The 18,748-nt window shown below is 39.4% G+C and overlaps 2 protein-coding genes across 3 annotated transcripts in view; one reads left to right on the top strand and one right to left on the bottom strand.

Annotated features, from left to right (window-relative positions):
- HACD3 (3-hydroxyacyl-CoA dehydratase 3) overlaps positions 1–6,157 on the top strand; it is a 38,365-nt gene extending 32,208 nt beyond the window's left edge. Inside the window, exons 9-11 of the mRNA XM_019441756.2 lie at positions 1,084–1,190; positions 1,720–1,851; positions 4,466–6,157. Of these exons, the coding sequence (XP_019297301.1) occupies positions 1,084–1,190; positions 1,720–1,851; positions 4,466–4,542 (316 nt within the window). The 3' untranslated portion in view covers positions 4,543–6,157. The remainder of the gene's footprint in view (positions 1–1,083; positions 1,191–1,719; positions 1,852–4,465) is intronic.
- The window catches only part of INTS14 (integrator complex subunit 14), a 30,845-nt gene continuing 18,139 nt past the window's right edge, over positions 6,043–18,748 (bottom strand). For both annotated transcript variants that reach the window (XM_019441755.2, XM_019441754.2), the window contains exons 10-12: positions 11,427–11,545; positions 9,174–9,239; positions 6,043–7,487 (exon numbers count right to left, since the gene is read on the bottom strand). In XM_019441755.2, coding sequence (XP_019297300.2) covers positions 7,236–7,487; positions 9,174–9,239; positions 11,427–11,545 — 437 coding nt within the window. In that variant the 3' untranslated portion in view covers positions 6,043–7,235. The remainder of the gene's footprint in view (positions 7,488–9,173; positions 9,240–11,426; positions 11,546–18,748) is intronic.

The raw sequence follows: 18,748 nt of genomic DNA, 5'->3' as shown, positions 1-18,748 counted from the left end.
GAAAAAGCTGAAGAAACATGGGGTTGAAGGAGTAGTCAGGCTGGATGGAAACAGTGAATACCAGCCTTCTAGAAGGAATGATAGAAATCTTTTACTACAAGATTACTGAAATTTGAATCAGCCTTCTATGATTCTTCCATTCTCAACTGTCACAGAAAAAAATATCTTTAAAAAATATATCCATTAATAGTAGAGGTGTTCTTATCTACCAGACCATACATATTCCATTTCTTTTTCAGTCAGGTGGAGAAAGGATTTTGCACATTGACTCCTGAGCTCTAGTATTTTGCAAACTTAATAGTTGAGAGGGAGAAGTAGTTAGCAATCCTAGATTTATCTTAACAGTGGTCTGGTCCCATAGTATCCCGTATATCCTCTTAAATCTGCTAATACAAACGTGAAAGAGATTATAAGTACTTAATATTAACTCTGTTAAAAATTCTTTTGTGTTATCTCTTATCAAAAAAAATTTTTTTTAATGCTTATTTTTTGAGAGAGATAGAGTGCAAGCTGGGGAGGGGCAGAGAGAGAGGGAGACACGGAACCTGAAGCAGGCTCCAGACTCTGAGCTGCCAGCACAGAGTCTGATGCGGGGCTCAAACTCACGAACCATGAGATCATGACCCAAGTTGAAGTCAGCTGCTTAACTGGCTGAGCCACCCAGGTGCCCCTTGTGTTTTAAATAGAGTGTCTGACTCTAGATTAGGGGTCTTTTGTATACTGAAATTTTGATGACATTCGTTGATCCAGGGATAAATTGTCACAGTGTTTGTCATCTTTACCTCTTGGAACTTAGAACTAGGAATGAAGCCAAAGAGCTTCTGAGCATTCACTCCATGTACTGAACTATTCCAAAGAAGGTTGTCTTAGGACCTAAACTTAGTCTGCCATCAGAGTTCACATCCACTGAAAATTGGAGGAGGGGTGTGATGGGAGTTTGTGGGTAGAGAGCCCAGGATTAGAATTCTGTTCTGAAGAAGCCATGTGTGGCTAATTGTGAAATGATTCTTCTTGAATGATGTTCTAGGGTTGCATTCAGGACCTGAAGTGGCTTTTCACATCTGAATTCCTTATTTTCAATAGGTACCCCTTCTACATGCTTTCCTGCATTGACATGGATTGGAAGGTGCTCACATGGCTTCGTTACACTGTGTGGATACCCTTGTATCCTCTGGGATGTTTGGCAGAAGGTACTTTCAAGAACACTGGGTTTTATAAGCTTAGTTCTAAAGATAGCTAAGCTAAAAGATAGCTAAATTTTCTTTCTTCCTGTGCCAGCCTTAGTCTGATATATGGGTGTTAGACTTTTTAAGAATTTCTTTCTTGTGGCTTCCTTCCATAGTACTCATGGTACCCAGACTGTTTCAGGGAAGTAGCTCGTTTTTGTAAAGTTTGGAAGCTGGGTGTTCATGTATTGTATGCTTCCTATTTATACGGTATTTAAAATTTTCCAAAGCAGGTTCTTAGCGACAACTTCATTTTATCCACCACACACCTAGTGGGTGGGTCAAGTAGGGCTTTTTCTCTCCATTTTAGAGAAGACTGAATCTCAGTGCTATCAAAATGACTGTTCTTCATTCATCTTCCTTTTGTCAGCGTGGAGGGTTATCACGTGAAAACTAGGGGGGTGGGGAACGGAAGAGGCACGAGCCCTCTGTATTAAGGAGGCTAGATGGGACTGTATTTCATTTGTTTCTGACAAGTTATTTCTGCTCTCAGCTGTCTCAGTGATCCAGTCCATTCCAGTATTCAATGAAACAGGAAGATTCAGTTTCACATTGCCATATCCAGTGAAAATCAAAGTTAGATTTTCCTTTTTTCTTCAGATTTATCTCATAATATTATTTTTAGGTAAGTATTGGCTCTGTAATAGACTTTTTCCAGTCACTTCTTAGAGAGTAGAATTAAATGATTCAAAGTTTTCCAAGTCCTTATTAGGGATTTTCTTTCTAGAAGAGTAGTGTAGAGTTAGAAAAACATTACTTGTATGAAACGGACCCACAAGAATATGCTACGTGTATCTTCCAAATCTCCAGGGGTTATCTTCTTGGTCATTGGGAGTTCACCATATTTCATGTTTAAAACAATGTAAGAAACTCTTTTAAGAAGCTCATTTTAATAATTTCACTGACACATTCCTTATCTAGAGTTCACAGAGGTGGTAATACCACCGGCAGCAAGGAAGGAAGAAGGCAGTAAAGGCTTCTGAGCAGCCAAGAGATGTCATAAAGCCTTCTACTTAACAATAGGAAAGCTCCCTTAGCCCCCACCCTGTTCCTTATGTAAAACCTGCTTATATATTAATTTACTTTTATATAAAATCATAAATTCTTGCCTTAATTCATAAAAACTAAGAATTAAAAGAAGCAAACCTAATTATTGAAAATATGAGAAATTTAAAAGTCTTCCTAACTGTAAGGACTGTTTACTTTAGATAAAGTTCTAATGCATTTTAATCTATATATTTCTGTTTTAGTTCTCAAAAAGCTTAAGGTGGCCCTAAATAAGTATGGCTGCCTGCTCTTCTAGCAACAGGATATGAGAGCGGATACTATGTTAGTTATCTATTGCTGTGTAACAAATTACCCCAAAACTTAGTTGCTTAAGACAGCAAACATTTGTTATCTCACAGTGTTTCTGAGGGTCAGAAAGCAGTCTAGCTGGGCGGCTCAGGGTCCCTCCTGAGGGTTCAGTCAGTCTGTCAGCCCAGTGGGGACTGCAGTTTCTGCAGACTTGACTGGGGCTGGAGGATCTGCTCCAAGCTCACACGTGTAGCTGTAGACAGGAGGCTTCAGTTTCTTGCCACAGTACATCTCCATGCGGCTGCTCGTGGCATGGCTTTCCCCCAGAACAAGTGGTCTGAGAGGCAGAAGCCACACTCTTTTTTGTTTTTGAATTTTATCTATTTTTTATTGAAATACATTTGACATATAACATTGCGTAAAGTTAAGGTATACACCATGTTGATTTGACTCATTTGTCTCAGAAGTGACATACCATCACTTCTGCCATATTCTGTTGGCTACACAGACCAACCTAGTAGAGGACAGGAGGGGATACACAAGGGTATGAGATCCCAGAAGGTAGGATCACTGGGGACCATCGTGGTGGCTACCCCAGTGAGAGGAAGACCACAAAAAGTAAACCCGAGAACCCCAAAAGCTCAGTGGTCTTGATCAGTTAGTACTGATCACATACCCTTTAGGAGGGCCTCCAGGTATCAGCACGTGGCAGAAGCACAGTATGGGTGTAGATCATTTGCCAAAGGTTAAATTTTATGCAATTTCTCCTTTCCTATTTCAGAGAGGGTATCATTTATTTTAGAAAGATTTCTAACCAGAAATGTTAAAATGTTTAGCCCTTGAAGGGAGTAAGCTTCAATTTGGAAGATGCACTCATTAAAAAAATTCTTTATCCCTATTACTGGATAAATAAATCTGGTTTACTGCAACTAGGCTCCATGAGGCATGATACTGAAAGTGTTAAAAGAGGAAGAAGTATTGGAAAGACCCTTAAAATACTTTACTAGAAAAGTTAGAAGAGTAGAAGTATTTTAATGTGCATTAACTTTAGTGGCTTTTCTTCAGGTTATATTGTTATACACTCTAATTTACAAGGTTTTATACTCCTATTTAGTTTGCTTGCAATGAATAATGTGGTTCTTATTTGTCAGAATGAAATCTCAAATTTGCATAATTTAGAAGCAGTACTACAGTTACATTTGCATATAGATCAAGGTGCTTTTCCAAATACACATGCTTAGTAATCCTGTAAAATAGGTGTTTTTAACCTTGTACAACGAGGAAACTGAGGTGAGGCTAAGCCATAGAACTAGTTAGTAGTCAAGTAGGATTGGAAAGTTTTTTCTGACTCTGAAATCCTGCGTTTTCGAATTTACTTCCTAGAAAAGCATTTCATACCTTTTAGACTAGTGCTTAATACACATTATTATATTAAAAATTGAACTAAAAATAGGGCTGTTTTTATACTTAAGGTTTGTATATTTAATTTTGTGTAAATCTTACCTTAAAAGGAAGAAAAAAAGAAAACTGAACTCTAATTGATGGAATGTTTCGGGGTGAAGTATACTGATGTCTGCTTTCAGTGAAATACATCAAAGATGAGGTGGGAGTGGGCATGTGCTCAGACGAATATAATAAAAACTTAAAGTTTAAACCTAGGTGGTGTTCCCTGTACAGTATTTTAATTTTGCAGCATGTTTGAAAATTTTCATATTAGAATATGGGAGGGAAGTTAAATTATAAACCCTCTGGGGAAAAAATGAAGGGTCTCCAGTGCATTGATAATAACTTGGTTCAAAGCTGTAATTTCTGAGCACCTACAGTGAGCACAGTGCTGGTGGATAGGATAGGCAGACATCTAGAGACTGTCCTTGCCCCAAGAGCTTCTGGTTATAAATACAGACCAAGATTCCCTTTTCTCACTGGCTTCTTTTCTTTTTCAGGGTTGTACATAAATTTTCGTCACCTTTATAAACAGCGCAGGCGGCGCTATGGACAAAAAAAGAAAAAGGTCCACTGAAAACAAAGATTGAGAGGATTCCTTGCCAGTTTGAGCCTAATCTATAATTCTTACAGTTTTACCTTCTTGTACTGATGTGAAAGTTTTTTTAAAGTTAAATGATTAAATTCTCAGTGAAGCTATCTTCCCTTTTCCCCCATAACATTCCTGAATTTACCGAACTATCTTAGTGTAGTACTAGCATGACATGGGTTCCTGGTATCTGAGGACAGGTTTGTTCTTGTGTGTTCCATTAATGACCGCAAAAGACTCAGCCCTACCCCCACACACTCCTTGTCCTGTCACTCTCACACAGGCCAGAGATATTTCTTCAGTGCCCTAACCCTACCAGGTACTGGCCATTCTTATAGCTGGGAATTGTTCTTTTCAGCTGTTGCTTGCAAGAAAAAAACCACTGTTGCCTCTACAGGGGGCTGTGAAAGTGACTCAGGCAGGACCTTGGATATATTCTGTATCCAAGGAGTTGCTTGTTAAGTGGGGTGGCATTGATTTTTGGAAAATCAAGTTCAACTCAGTCATTGATAAAACATTTCTGAGTCTGAGTGGAGCTAGAGAACACCTATTACCTCTGAATCTTTTGGCCTCTAACACCACCTGCTACGTGCTTACCTGTGTGTGTGCACGGGAGAGGCATGGAAGGATTTGGGAGAAACCGGTCAGAACCTTGGAACACCATGATCACTTACTTCATTCCTGGCTAAATCAGAACTATTTTCAACACTAGAGAAAGATGAAACATTAATTAGAAAACAATGAGATTATAAGAGTTCCAAACCCAAATGGCTACAGGGTGTCAGAGGGTGAAACTGGCAGTAAGACAGCAGCTGGCAGTGCAGCCTGTGGCAACCTGGGAGCAGACAAAACAGACGTACAAAATGGCCTCAGGCTGTGCACATACATAAAAAACCTTGCTATCATCCTCCGCACTGGCTGAGTCCATTTACTCGTGTACCTGTCAGAGTGACTGGTAGAACTGACCTCAAAACACCTGCTTTATTCTTTGGTTTCACCTGTCTGCCGTCAGACAGTAAAAACAGAGTGAGAACTTTGGCTGGAGAAGCTTAACAAAGCTTCCTGGCAGGAAACCCACCAACAGAGGAACTGAGGAAAATCCAGACGTTGTAAAGTTTGGTCATTGTCAAAAACATTGTTTCCTCTAATACATTCCAAGTTAACCAAGTAAAATATGTTAGAAGTAATGCTTGTATTAAAGAATTTAAGAGCATGATAGCTCTTTCTGTTCTGCCATTCCTACTGTTCTTGGGAAAGGGGGACTCAGTGAGTTATGCTGTTTCTCTGAGTCCAATATGGAAACTTGGTTTGACCTAAAAACATCTGATTAGCATAGGCTGGCTGATTTTTATTTTTATAAGTTCACTGCACTGAGGGGTATTTTGCATGTCTGTAACTTCTGTCAACACTTGTTTGTGTTAACTTCCGTTGTTCTTTCAATTGACTTTCTATGTTTATTTGGACAGATCAGCTTTGCAGTATATGCTGCATCTTTGTGGCAGAATCCTGTATTCTTAGTGATTGTTAAAACTCCTTTATTGCTGTCTGAGAAAGCAAAAGATTGTGTATTTCTATTAAACATTTACAATCAAAATCCTAATAACTTGTGTTTAAAGATCATTTAGTCTGATAGGTTTTCAAGTTGTTAATGATAAGTCCTTTGTTCAGGGAAAACATTATATAGCATGTTAAAATGGTTGCTCGGGTTAAAGCCCGAGGGAGGGAGTAATACCTTAGGAAGTCCACAGAACAATTTGAAAAGTATCGATGACATAAACAAAGCTTAGTGAAGTTATGTGACTTGCCTAATATCATGAAGCTAGCTAATGAAAAGGTACTGTAACTGACCACAGTGATCCGTCAGAATCCACGGGTGGAACCTGGCTTAGGCAGAGACCTAACCAATGTCAGAAACAAGGAAGTCCATATGGAACCCAAGGAACTCTGGGGACTTATGAACCTGTGCCGCTTAGGAAGCCGAAATTATACACAGGTGATAGGACAGACCAAAAGGCAAAGACCCATTAGCTTCCCAGTGAATCCATTTCATAGAAAATCAAGTATTTTATTTTCATTAAAAAAAAAAAAAAAAACTTAAACAGGAATCATTTTATACATTTACGGTTGCCGCTTAAAAGTCTGTATCTCAAGACATACCAAAAGCACCAAAGGGTTACCACCAAGTTTTTGCCCAAGTTCTAAGGAAAGTTCTGAAGCTTAATTAGGTGTTGGGCTTGTATTTAGCAAGCCCCAGACAGTCTGGGCTACTCATTCTAAGGACAGGAGCCTGAAAGTGTCCTTATGGTTGAGAGAGGAGAGGAAAAAGGTGCCTTTCAGGAAGCTGGAGAGCCCTTGCTGGTTAGATTTCCTGAGGAAGTGGGAAAGAGCTCTGTGCTCAACAGTCCTTTAAGTTTCTGAGATGTGCCCATTGTGGGAGCAACAGCGTTTTTTTGGGCTTAAAGACTCAGCCCCCAAAAGCTAAAGTCAAAGCCCAAACTGGCAGCCACTCTTCGGAACCTCCCTCAGACTCTAGCAGAGTCACTGAAACCAGCAAGTGGTGCTTCTGAGACAGCCTCGGAGTTCTTCGGGTGGCTCCTGCAGAGGTGAACAAACTAAAAAGTTTTTACCCTAAATCATTTTCACCTGGAATGACAAAAGAAGGAAGGCTCCCAAAGTCGGCTTTACATTCTTTCGGTGCTGCTTCCGGAGAAGTCTGTGTGCAAAGGTGTGATGTTGTGCTCATACCCAGCATACTCGGAGGTGCCAGTACTGGCGAGCTTGAGTTGCTGGGCAGCATGGGTCAACTGGAATGCAGCGTCTGGGTGCGCTGTGTCGGGCAGCAGTGTGCACTCCCTTTCCAGCATGTCAGCCACCCCTTTAAGCAGGTCCAGGAAACCAAATGCCAGGGCGGCCTTTCGTAAACGGTTTAGCTCCTGAAACAAGATTAAAAAGAAAACAAAAACAAAAAAACCAATGTTCCTGAAATGCATTTTCCTTATCATGTACTTTCTAAACGCTCAGCTTAGAATAAGTTTTCCTTGATCTCCGAACTTAAGTGAGCATTTTTATAGGAGAACAAATGCTCATACAGAGATGCCAATAACAAGAGAATGTGATGACACGACCAGGTCCTCTACAGGCAATCAGAAAGCTGGCAGACTGAGTGCTTACACCAAACATGAAGAGACCCTTGTCACACACCATTCACTTGTAACTCTCAGGAGGATTACCTTTCCCCTGTTACTCAGGTATGGAAAAGGCATGCCTCAAACCTCAGAGGGCTCTGAACCCTCTGGTGCCTCTTCTCTGGATGGGCCTCAGGCCGAACAACACGCTTAGAGGAGGCTCTGGAGAATTCAAGAAGTCTGACCTGAGAGACTGCCACAAAAAGAAGGGCCGGGCAGTGGATGGAAACAAGAGAAATACAAAGTGCCTCTAAAACCACTTAGCAGTGCAATCTAGGCAAGCTGTGTAGCCTCTCCAGGTCTCAGTGGTCTCATTTATAAAATAAGAAGGATGACCTCGTCCTTGCCCACAGGAGGGGCTGACTCTTGCCCAACAAAAAGAGGCCCTTCCACATCTGGTATGTGGGATTATATAAAACCAGAAAAGAAGTGGGCTTTCTGACCACCTCTCTACTATCATCTGTGAATGGGTGAAAAGTTCAGAAGAAGGTGAAAGTAAAGTGTGCCACCTGGATAGACGGCCAACAATCGTGTGTAGGGGAGAAAGGGACTATAGCCAAATAGTGGTCATCAAGGGCCTGTGTGAGCTCAGCTTCATGGGGAGGGAGGGCATGGTGGACTGAGCAGCTGTTTGAACTCTGATTAAGGTTGCTCTTCCTTGCCACAATTAGGTTTGAAGACACCAGTGACATGAAGGTAACGAGATAACACTCAGACAGAGTAGCATGTATATTCTCCGGGAAGAGATGCTAGCCTGGGGTACGTTATGTGCACCATAATATATTAGTAGCTAGGCTACAAGTGACAACACGGCATACCTCACACTGCCACTTAATTTAATTTTGGCCAAACACCAAATGGACAGGGGAGAAACAAGGAGTGTACTTAAATTACCCCCTCAACTCCCCTCCTTGTAACTTTATCCCCTCCACCAACTGTTCTGGATTCAGCTAGACAGGATTCCAGAGGGCCGTCCTTTTGCAACTCATAAAAGTGCAATGTTAATAGTCATTCCTGAGAGCAGCTTCTCTGGTACAGTAAGAATGCTTTGGGAGATCACCATCCCAGGAAGTCATCCTGGCTGCCTGGGCTTTGGCTGGATACTCACAGGAGAGTGGTGACAGGGGTTAAGGGCTTTGACCCACAGGTTCTTTCAACTCCTTCCCTCAGCCATTCACAGCAGCACCAATACGGAGGAGCCCTTCTGCACAGAACCAGGCCATTTAAACACATCCACTTCTTAGATTTTGGGTCAGCAGTGGACCTATCATTTCTATTGACTTTATCAAGGAAAAAACTGAGGCATAAGCTAAACATTTCTAATTCCTGTCCATGTTCACTCTGCCACCCCACATTCATAACTACTGTGAACCATTTATTTTTGGCACACATCCCAGGGCCCACCCTTTTCCACTGTAATTCTGACAGTCTTACCTTATAGAATGTCTGTGTTTTTTCAGGTAGTTTCCTTGCATTTCTTAAAATCTTCTGTACATCTGTCTATCAAGGGTAAAAAGATTTCAACATAAGGATTCTGTGGTAACAGGGGTAAGAATACAAAAGGATATCTCTAAATGTTTAGAGAAATGAATATGGGAACAGAGAATCTCTTGTGAGTTAATGTCACTATTCTGTTCAACATTAGTAAAGCACCTCCCTCCTTCAAAATGTTTGATAATAAATCCCCTTAGTGACAGAAATGAACTTGTCTCACAAAAACAAACCCAGTAAACTCATATATCTATGGCCAGCTGCTTTTTGGCCAGGGCACCAGGACCTGGGGGAGAAGAATAATAGTCTCTTCAACAAATGGTGCCAGGACAACTGGATATCCACACGTAGAAGAATGAAGCTGGACCCTTGCTTCACACCATATACAAAAAAATTAACTCAAAATGCTTCAGAGACCTAAATGTAAGAGGAAAAACTACAAAATTCTTGGAAGAAAACACAGGGGTAAACTCTCATGACCTTAGATTGGTAATGATTTCTTAGTTATGACAACAGCACAGCAACAAAAGAAAACAAATTCTGACAAATATTCACAGGAGCATTATTCACAATAGTCAAAAGGTGCAAACAATTCAAATGTTTGTCAACTGAATGAATGGATAAATGTAGCCATCATCAAAAGAAATGAAGTACTGATACATGCTACAAGATATATGAACACTGAAAACATTAAGCTAAGTGAAGGAAGCCAAACACAAAAACCCACACATTATATGAGGCTATTTATATGAAATATCTAGACTAGGCAAATCCATAGAGACAAAAAGCAGATTAGTGGTTGTCATGGGCTGGGGGAAGTCAGGAATGTAGAGTGACTTGCTTAATGGGTACAGGGTTACCTTTTGGGGTGATGAAAATGTTCTAGAGCTGCACAGTGATGATGGTTGTATAACATTATGGTTGTACTAAATGCCACTGAATGGTTTACTTTAAAATGGCTTAAATGATAACTTTTATATTATGTGTATTTCACAATTAAAAAATTCACCCAAGGGTGCCTGGGTGGCTCAGTTAGGTTAAGTGGTTTTGGCTCAGGTCATGATCTCACAGTTTCATGAGTATGAGCCCCTCATCGGGCTCTACACTGACAGCGTGTAGCCTGCTTGGGATTCTCTCTCTCCCACTTTCTCTCTGCCCCTCCTTTGCCTGCTCTCTCTCTCTCTCAAAATAAATAAACTTAAAAAATATACACAACCAGACCAAAACAAAATATAAAAAGTAATTTAAGAAAAAAATCAGCAATCTTTGTGACAGGGGAGTGCTGGGGTCAAGGATGGCAGGAAAGAGAGAACCTGATTTTCCAACAAAACCCCTACCCTCTTAGCCACGACAGGACGTGTCCAGTCTCCACGGAGAGGGGGCTAAAAGAAACTGTGCCATCAGCCAAAGCTATTTCCCTTGTCAGGTGGCCTAACTGCCTCTTCTCATTTGGCTTAGGTTGAATTCATTGGAGGAACAAAGAAAAAGAAGATGGTGCTCAAATGAGAAAAAAGGTTCAAAAATGATTTTTAAAAAGAGGCAGAAAGGACTATACGTCAGTGGAAGGAGAAGCATCACTGAGTACCTTGCCTGAAAGCAACATACCTTGTGACAGTATCATCTTAGCTTCCCAAGAAAGTGTGTTTGTAGAATTAAAGTGTAATGCCATTGCTTGGGTTCTACTGTGGGGACAGAAGAAATAACCCCATAGAGATTTTTATATCTTTCTCAAAACTGTTGTTAAAGATAAAAACCCATTATGTCAATGCCTCACTATGTCAAAAATTTTACACTGAAATTCAATGCCAGGAAAATGTATCTCTCTAGAACTGATATGCTTCCTTTTATCAGACCAGAAAAACCATATAATCCTACATGTTGCTTTTTTGACCTTGGCAGCAGGAAGCTCAGAGCCAAATTGCTCAAATATAATTATCATTTGCCTTGGGTTCCTGGCACAATTCTCTCTCCTCTTCCTCTAGGTTTTTTACTGCTCTAAATTTTCTAAGAAGTGATTTTGCTGCATACGTGTTTTACTGTAGGCCACCTCAATTCTTTTTTGGAAATAATGACAAACATTAGAAGTAAATGAATTACTAAGTATCAAAGGAAAGGAAAATCAAATCAAAGGTCTGCCTGCTTGCCAGAATCCCTCCTCCTGTCCCCAGTGGAAAGCAACTTGAATGGTAGTATTACCTGTAGGCCACTGGGTTTGATCCAGACAGTCACATTCTGGGCATAACTGCGTTTGTTTTTGGGCTGCAGGGGGAATGGGCTCTTATTGTCATCTTCACCATAAGGGTTTTCTTTAGCATCTTAAAAGAAAAAGACATTGTTAAAATGATATCTGGCAAAACATACAATTACATTTCCAATTAGGCTAAAAGCTCTTTGAATCATTCAATCTTCTACATCCTGTTACTTCCCTAATTAAGAAAATCTATTAACTTCCCTCAGGTTAGGGAATCTGTTTGCAATAGAAAGCCACTGATGTAGAAGTCTATAAACAATCAACTGAGGCCCATGTAGGTAAAAAAACAAAACAAAACAGCTTAATGTTTTCAAAGAGACAAGCTTCACTTATCTGCTTTATAAATTGAGTTCAGAGAGAATAATACAAATACATGCAACAATACTGAAGTACGTATTTAAAAAATATATAAAAATACATAGTACAATTCTATATAGTCAAGCCCAGCACTCTCCAACAGAATTTACTACAATGACCAAATGGCAGTCACTAGACCACACGGCCATTGGACACTTGACTTGTGGCTAGAGTGAGGAACTGAATTTTAAATTTTACTATCTTCATTAAATTTAAATATCCTCAAGTATCTAATGGCTCGTGGGTTGGACATCAGTCTAGGCACTGAGAAAATTCCAAAGGAAAATTACATATAGCCAAATTAAAGAAAGAGCATAAAAAATATTTTTTGGTCATCATAGTTTATTAGTTCTTGTTTCCAAAGATTAAAAGCCAGGTTGTTTTTCAGTCATGTGAATAAACAAGGATTTCGGTTTTTCTATTTGCTTCCTGAGCCAATGAAACTTTGCCACAAACTTACAAAGCATACTTACATCTACTGGCTCATTTTATGCTGATTATTACCACCTTCTGGGGTAGACAGAGCAGGGATCATTTCTCCAAGTTCAGGGAGTTTAACTCCCTTGCCCAAATGTTCATGTTGGAAACTGGAATTAGCCTAGTTTCTCTGAGTGAGAAGCTCTCTAACCCCAATCTGGTCATTAATTTAATGTTTTATACTGGCCCCACAACTCCTGTCAGTCCCTTCTCCTCCCAGCCCCTCCAGAAGTACTGGTCCAGCTTTCCAGACCTATTTCCGTAAATACTTGTATGTATGTATGTATATATGTATGTATGTGTATGTATGTATGTATATATATATGTGTATGTACATATATATATATATACACATATATACATATATATACATACACATATACATATATACACACACACACACACACACACACACACACACACACACACACACACACACTTTTTTAGCCAGGCCAAGGTCCCAGCAGTCTTTTTCCATGTAACATGTTTATTTCCAACTTCTCTGCCACTATTTCTGTTATTTCCTCTGCCTGGGGTGCTCCCCTTTCCTCATTCATTTATTCCCTTACTCACTTATTCACTCATGAGCTATATGGTCGACCCACCATGTAGCAAGCACCTGCTAATGTGACCGGAGAAGATATTTTTCTGGATTCAAGGAACTTACAGAATAAAGAATATTTATTAAATTCCAACTATGTGTCAAACATTTTACATATAGACCTTCTCTCCTTAGAGCAACCCTACAGGGTAGATATTATCAGTCCCATTAAAGATGAGGAAACTGAGGGTTAGACAGGTTGGACCTTCACGGGTTTCACAGTGACCCAGCTGGGCCTGGCTGCAAAAGCAACAGGTTTTCTACCACTGAACACCACTGTTCCTCGCATAAACTTACACTCTAGGTCCTGATCCTATCCCACCTTCTCCATGATCTGTCCCAAGTTTTCCTGGCACACGGTACTTTCTCTAGACCCTTTTCTACTATAGCGCCCAGTATCAGTACCAAACATTTCAACACCTGATTGAAGTCTATCTTGTACTGCCTCTAATTGTTTGGGGACTTTATGTGATAACTGGCTTGGCAGACAGAAAATACTGCATTTATGAATAAAGAACAGGAGACTCTCAGAAATAAGAAATATGATAGCAGAATTAACCAAAAAAAAAAAAAAAAAAAAAAAAAGACAGTTGCAAGGTAAAACTGAAGATAACTTACAGGAATTAGAAAAAAATGGAAAAATGGGTGGAAGAAAATTATACACAAAAATCATAAACAGATGTTCTAGAAAGGGAGAAGAGAGAATACGGAGAGGGGAAAATCAAAGACATAATTCATGTTTCCAGAACTGAAGAACATGAATTGCTAGATGGAAGGGCCCACTGAATGCCCAGCACTATGAATGAGGAGACCAACAACTAAGGACATCATTCTGAAAATCCAGAACACAAGGGACACAAAGAAGCACCTCCAGGAGTGCAGAGAAAACAGAGCATCAAAGCCCTGACAGCATGGCACTAGACTCTTAACAGCAACACTAGAAGCCAGAAAGGAAAAATAGAGCTATGCTTCAAAACTCTAAGGGAAAGTGATTCCAAACCCATAACTCCAACAAAACCATCAACTGAGTGTAAGGGATGAAATACGAACATTGCCAAATAGGCAAGGTTTCAAACATCTACTTCCCATGTATCCTTTTCTCAGGAGGAGTCATGAAACAGGAGAGCCAGAGGAGAGATGGGAAGGCTGACCGCTCTCCAACAGGCCTCGAGAACAACCAATTCACTTTATGAAACAAGAGGAAGGGAAATTATACTAAGGGGAATAAAAAAGAAAACTGACAAAAATACATACTGGAAGAATGTAGCTGGAAGGTAGGAAAGTAGGAATTAGCAGTAAGTACACAAAAAAAGGAGCAAAGAAAAACTAAGTAGAGAGGAAGGCCATGAGAACCCTGAGGGAGGACTGCTCTCATCTGCCACTGGCTGCCCCCAAAGCCTACTTGCCCAGTTATTTCCTGAAGTCTCTGAGCAACCTCAGAGATCGGAGTATCTCTCTGATTATTGCCTTCCTTTTCATGTTAGGAAACAGCTGACCTCCGAACAACATGGGTTGAAATGGGTCCACTTACACACAGAATTTCTTCCATAAATACAAGTACTGTAAGTGTATTTTCTCTTCCTGAGGGTTTTCTTAATAACATTTTCTTTTCTCTAGAATACATTATATAGTACACATACAAAATATGTGTTAACTGTTTGTTATCAGTAACGCTTCTAGTCATTAGTAGGCTCTTAATAGTTAAGTTTTGGAGGAGTTAAAAGCTATAACCCCCATATTATTCAAGGGTCACCTGCACATTTATTTTGCCTGCTAGAAAAAAAAAAAAAGTGGGGCAGAGAACAAGGAATTGCAAAACAAAATGTAACTTGGTATACACCACATGGCTTAGGTGTAATTAACACATTGTCTAACAAGGACAATCAAGAACACTATAACCACACTGGAACAACCAAGAACACTATAACCGCACTGGAAGGATACAGAAAGGGAAAATGTGCTTCTTGGAGGGGTGGGTTGGGATGGTGTTGATAAGAGAGCTAAGTAGTGAACCTTAAAAAGTCAAAAATATGACATTTAAAATGAAAAAAAAAAGTTAAGAAATAATTATATATGTATATTACTTAGAAATGTAAATATAAAAAAAAAAACCCATCCCCAAATTATAAGTTGTTAGTGGTTGTTTCTAGGAACAGAATGAGAAGTAGGAGGGAAAGGCATAAACAATGGTATTGTTCTGCATGCCTTGCTGTGACTATAAATAAATAAATAAATAAATAAATAAATAAATAAATAAAAACAACTTCTTTGACATAGGCCATAGAAATATTTTTCTAGGTATGTCTCCTCAGGCAAGGTAAACAAAAACAAAACTAAGCTATTGGGAGTACACCAAAATAAAAAGCTTTTTGCATGGAAAAGGAAACTATCAACAAAACAAAAAGGCAACCTACTGAATGAGAGAAGGTATTTGCAAATGATATATCTGATAAGGGGTTAATATTAAAAATATATAAAAAACTTATACAATGCAATACCAGAAAAACAAATAATCCAATTAAAAAATGGGCAGAGGACTTGAACAGACAATTTTCCAAATAAGACATACAACTGCCCAACAGGCACATGAAAAGATGCTCAATATCACTAATCATCAGGGAAACGCAAATAAGAACCACAATGCTATATATATAGTCAGCTATATATGCTGACTCTGTACCTGTCAGAATGTCTACAATAAAAAAAAAAAAAAAAAATTAACACACACACACAAAATAACAAGTGCTGGCTAGGATGTGGAGAAAAAGAAACCCTTGGGCAATGCTAGTGGGAATACAAATTAGTGCAGCCACTGTGGAAAACAGTATGCAGGTTCCTCAAAAAACTAAAAACAGAATTATCATATGATCCATCAATTCCACTACGGTATTCACCCAAAGAGAATGAAAACGCTAATTTGAAAAGATATATGTACCCCTGTGTTTTTTGCAGCATTATTTACAATAGCCAAGATATGGAAGCAACTCACGTCCTTTGATAGATGAATGGATAAAGAAGACGTGATATATATATACACACACACAAGGGACTATTATTCAGCCATAAAAAAGAAAGATCTTGCCATCTGCAACAACATGGATGAACCTAGAGGGTATAATGCTAAGTGAAATAAGTCAGAGAAAGACAAACACCATATGATTTCACTCATGTGTGGAATTTCAGAAACAAATGAACAAAGAAAAAGGCAAAACAAAAAAGCCCAGACTCTTAAATACAGAGAACTGGTGGTTGCCAGATAGGAGATGGGTGGGAGGATGGGTGAAATAGATAAAGGGAACTAAGAGTACACTTATCATGATGAGCACTGAGTAATATAATTGTTGAATCATTATATTGTACACCTGAAACTAACAGTGTACATTATACTTTAAAAAAAGGAAAAGAAAACAATAAAAACAGCAGGATCTACCATTTATATATCTATTGTGTGTCAGTCGCTTTATGCACATTCTCTCAATAAATTCTCTCAACAACCCACTAAGGTAAGTTTTATTATCAATTATTACTTGCTGTCATAATGGCAATTCTAACCTCATAAGACTGTCACGAGAATTAAAGGAGATTACGCACTTCATTGTCTAGCAGAGTGCCTGGTACAAAGTTAAATTCAACAAAATGTTAGCTCTTATTATCTTCATTTGAAGAGAACAGACCCTGAGGGAGAAAAAAATGAATATGGGGCAAAGTAAAAAGCAGTTCAATTTGAATAAAGAACATGTGTAACAAACCAAGCACGACTAGATTGGAAACTAGATTAGAAAGGAACTTAAATGCTACATCTTAGATCATCGACAAGTATCTGCGTGAGAATGTCACAAGTCTAGGTCAGGGGTTGACAAACTTTTCCTGCAAAAAGGCAGGCAGTAAATATTTTAGAGTCTGTGGGTTATATGGTCTCTGTTGTAACTACTCAACTCTGCCACTGAAGCAGGAAAGCAGTCCTCGATAAACATCAATTAATGCATGTGACCATGTAATAAACCTTTAGAGTAGAACTTTATTTACAAAACAAGCAGTGGGCTAGTGTGGCCAGCAGGCATTGGTTAGCCGACCTTTGATCTAAATGAAAGGTAAAAGAAAACCAGACCAAGGCAAGAGCAGTGCAAACAAAAAGGTAGAATAAATTCAGGAATGCTACAGAGACCAGGAGGTGAGCAATCTCTTCACCCTAACACATACACATGGCTTCTTGCGCCCGGTGCTCTCCAATTACTGCCTTACTTCTCTCCTCTTGTGGCAAACTTGTCATCTTCGTTTCCTCATCTCTCACTCATTCCTCAACTTGCCTCCTGTCTAACCACGACTGAAGCTACTCTTAACAAAGCCACAAAAAATGTCCTGTCGACGTCAAATGATTCTCTCCTCTTCATTTCCATTCCTTCCTAAAAGTCTTTAGTCATTTACAACATTCTGTGGCCTCTTTCACATTAAGTTCTCAAGGTGGCAATCCTAATCTTCCTGTTGGTCTCCATTCAAAGGAGATATAATGCTCATATAATTTAAAGGCTTTTCTTTAAATCAGGAACTCATCTTCAGCGAGGATGGTTTTTCTGCACAAGTCTTTATGCCCTGTGTTGCCATTATATTAACTCTGGAGGTTGCACCATGGGTTTCATTGCTTCAGAAACGGGTTAATGCATTGCTTGGTTTTGGGGATCCCCACTTCAGAATTGGGAGTGTCAATCTGCATGGTGCATGACTCATGAGACTTTTAATTTTTTAAGTTTATTTGTTTATTTATTTATTTACTTGGAGGAGGAAGAGCAGAGAGAGAGAGAGAGAGAGAGACAGAGAGAGAGGGAGAAAATCCCAAGCAGGCTCTGCGCTGTCAGCACAGAGCCCAGTGCAGAGCCCAATGCAGGGCTCAAACCCATGAACCTGAGCCAAAACCAAGAGTCAGCTACTCGACTGAGCCATCCAGGCACCCCAGGAGACTTTAATTTTTATAATATCTGGAAAAGCAGATAGAAACAATGGGTTCTTGTCATCCTCTCACTAAGGGAGTAGACGTTCCACATTCCTAGCTTTACTCAGAGTTTTCAGTTTTATCTTATTTGGAAGCAAAGTCATATTCTCTTTCCCTGTGTAAGCTTTAAAACACCAGCCCCTGCATCCTGGATCAAGAGCTGGCCAACTATGGCCTTCTTTTTGAGTTACAAATGGTTTTTATATTTTTAAATAGCTGGGGGAAATCAAAATAATATTTCATGACACACAAAAATTGTATGAAGTTTAAATTTTGGTGTCCATGAAGAAAATTTTATTGGAATATGTCATTCCCATTCATTTATGTACTGTGCTATAATGGCAGAGTTAATAGGAGTTATAACAGAGAGCACATGACCTGCAAAGTCTAAAATATTTATTATCTTGCCCTTCACTGAAAAAGCTTGTTGACTCTTGGTCTAGCATCTAGGGTGTATATTTAGTCAAACTCTTTTCTAGGCATATATGTGCATATATGCATGCACATATGTATAAGACAGAGTATGTAGGTCATGTATCTTACATGTGTATGAGACAATGTACCTTCTTCTTGACTCTCTATTGTTTTGGTTTCTGTGACATCACTGTTTTCTCCTTTTCCTTCTGCCTATTCCTTCTCATTTTCCTTTACTAGCCAGCGCCCTTTCCACTGTCCCCACCAGTTAGTCCTTCCTAGGGGTTTGGTCCTTGCTCCTTTTTTGCCTTAACTACACAGCTTCCTGAGGGTAGGGCTTCTTAAAGTGTGGTTATGGATCACCTGGACTGTTATCACTTGGGTTATATTAAAATTGTAAGTTCTTAGGCCAGAATTCAGACCTACTGAAT

This window comes from Panthera pardus, unplaced genomic scaffold, assembly GCF_024362965.1.
Source record: "Panthera pardus isolate Hobbes unplaced genomic scaffold, ASM2436296v1 HiC_scaffold_24, whole genome shotgun sequence".
Taxonomy (NCBI): Eukaryota; Metazoa; Chordata; class Mammalia; order Carnivora; family Felidae; genus Panthera; species Panthera pardus.
Note: the sequence above shows the minus strand (reverse complement) of the source record. Positions and strands in the feature narration are given on the sequence as shown.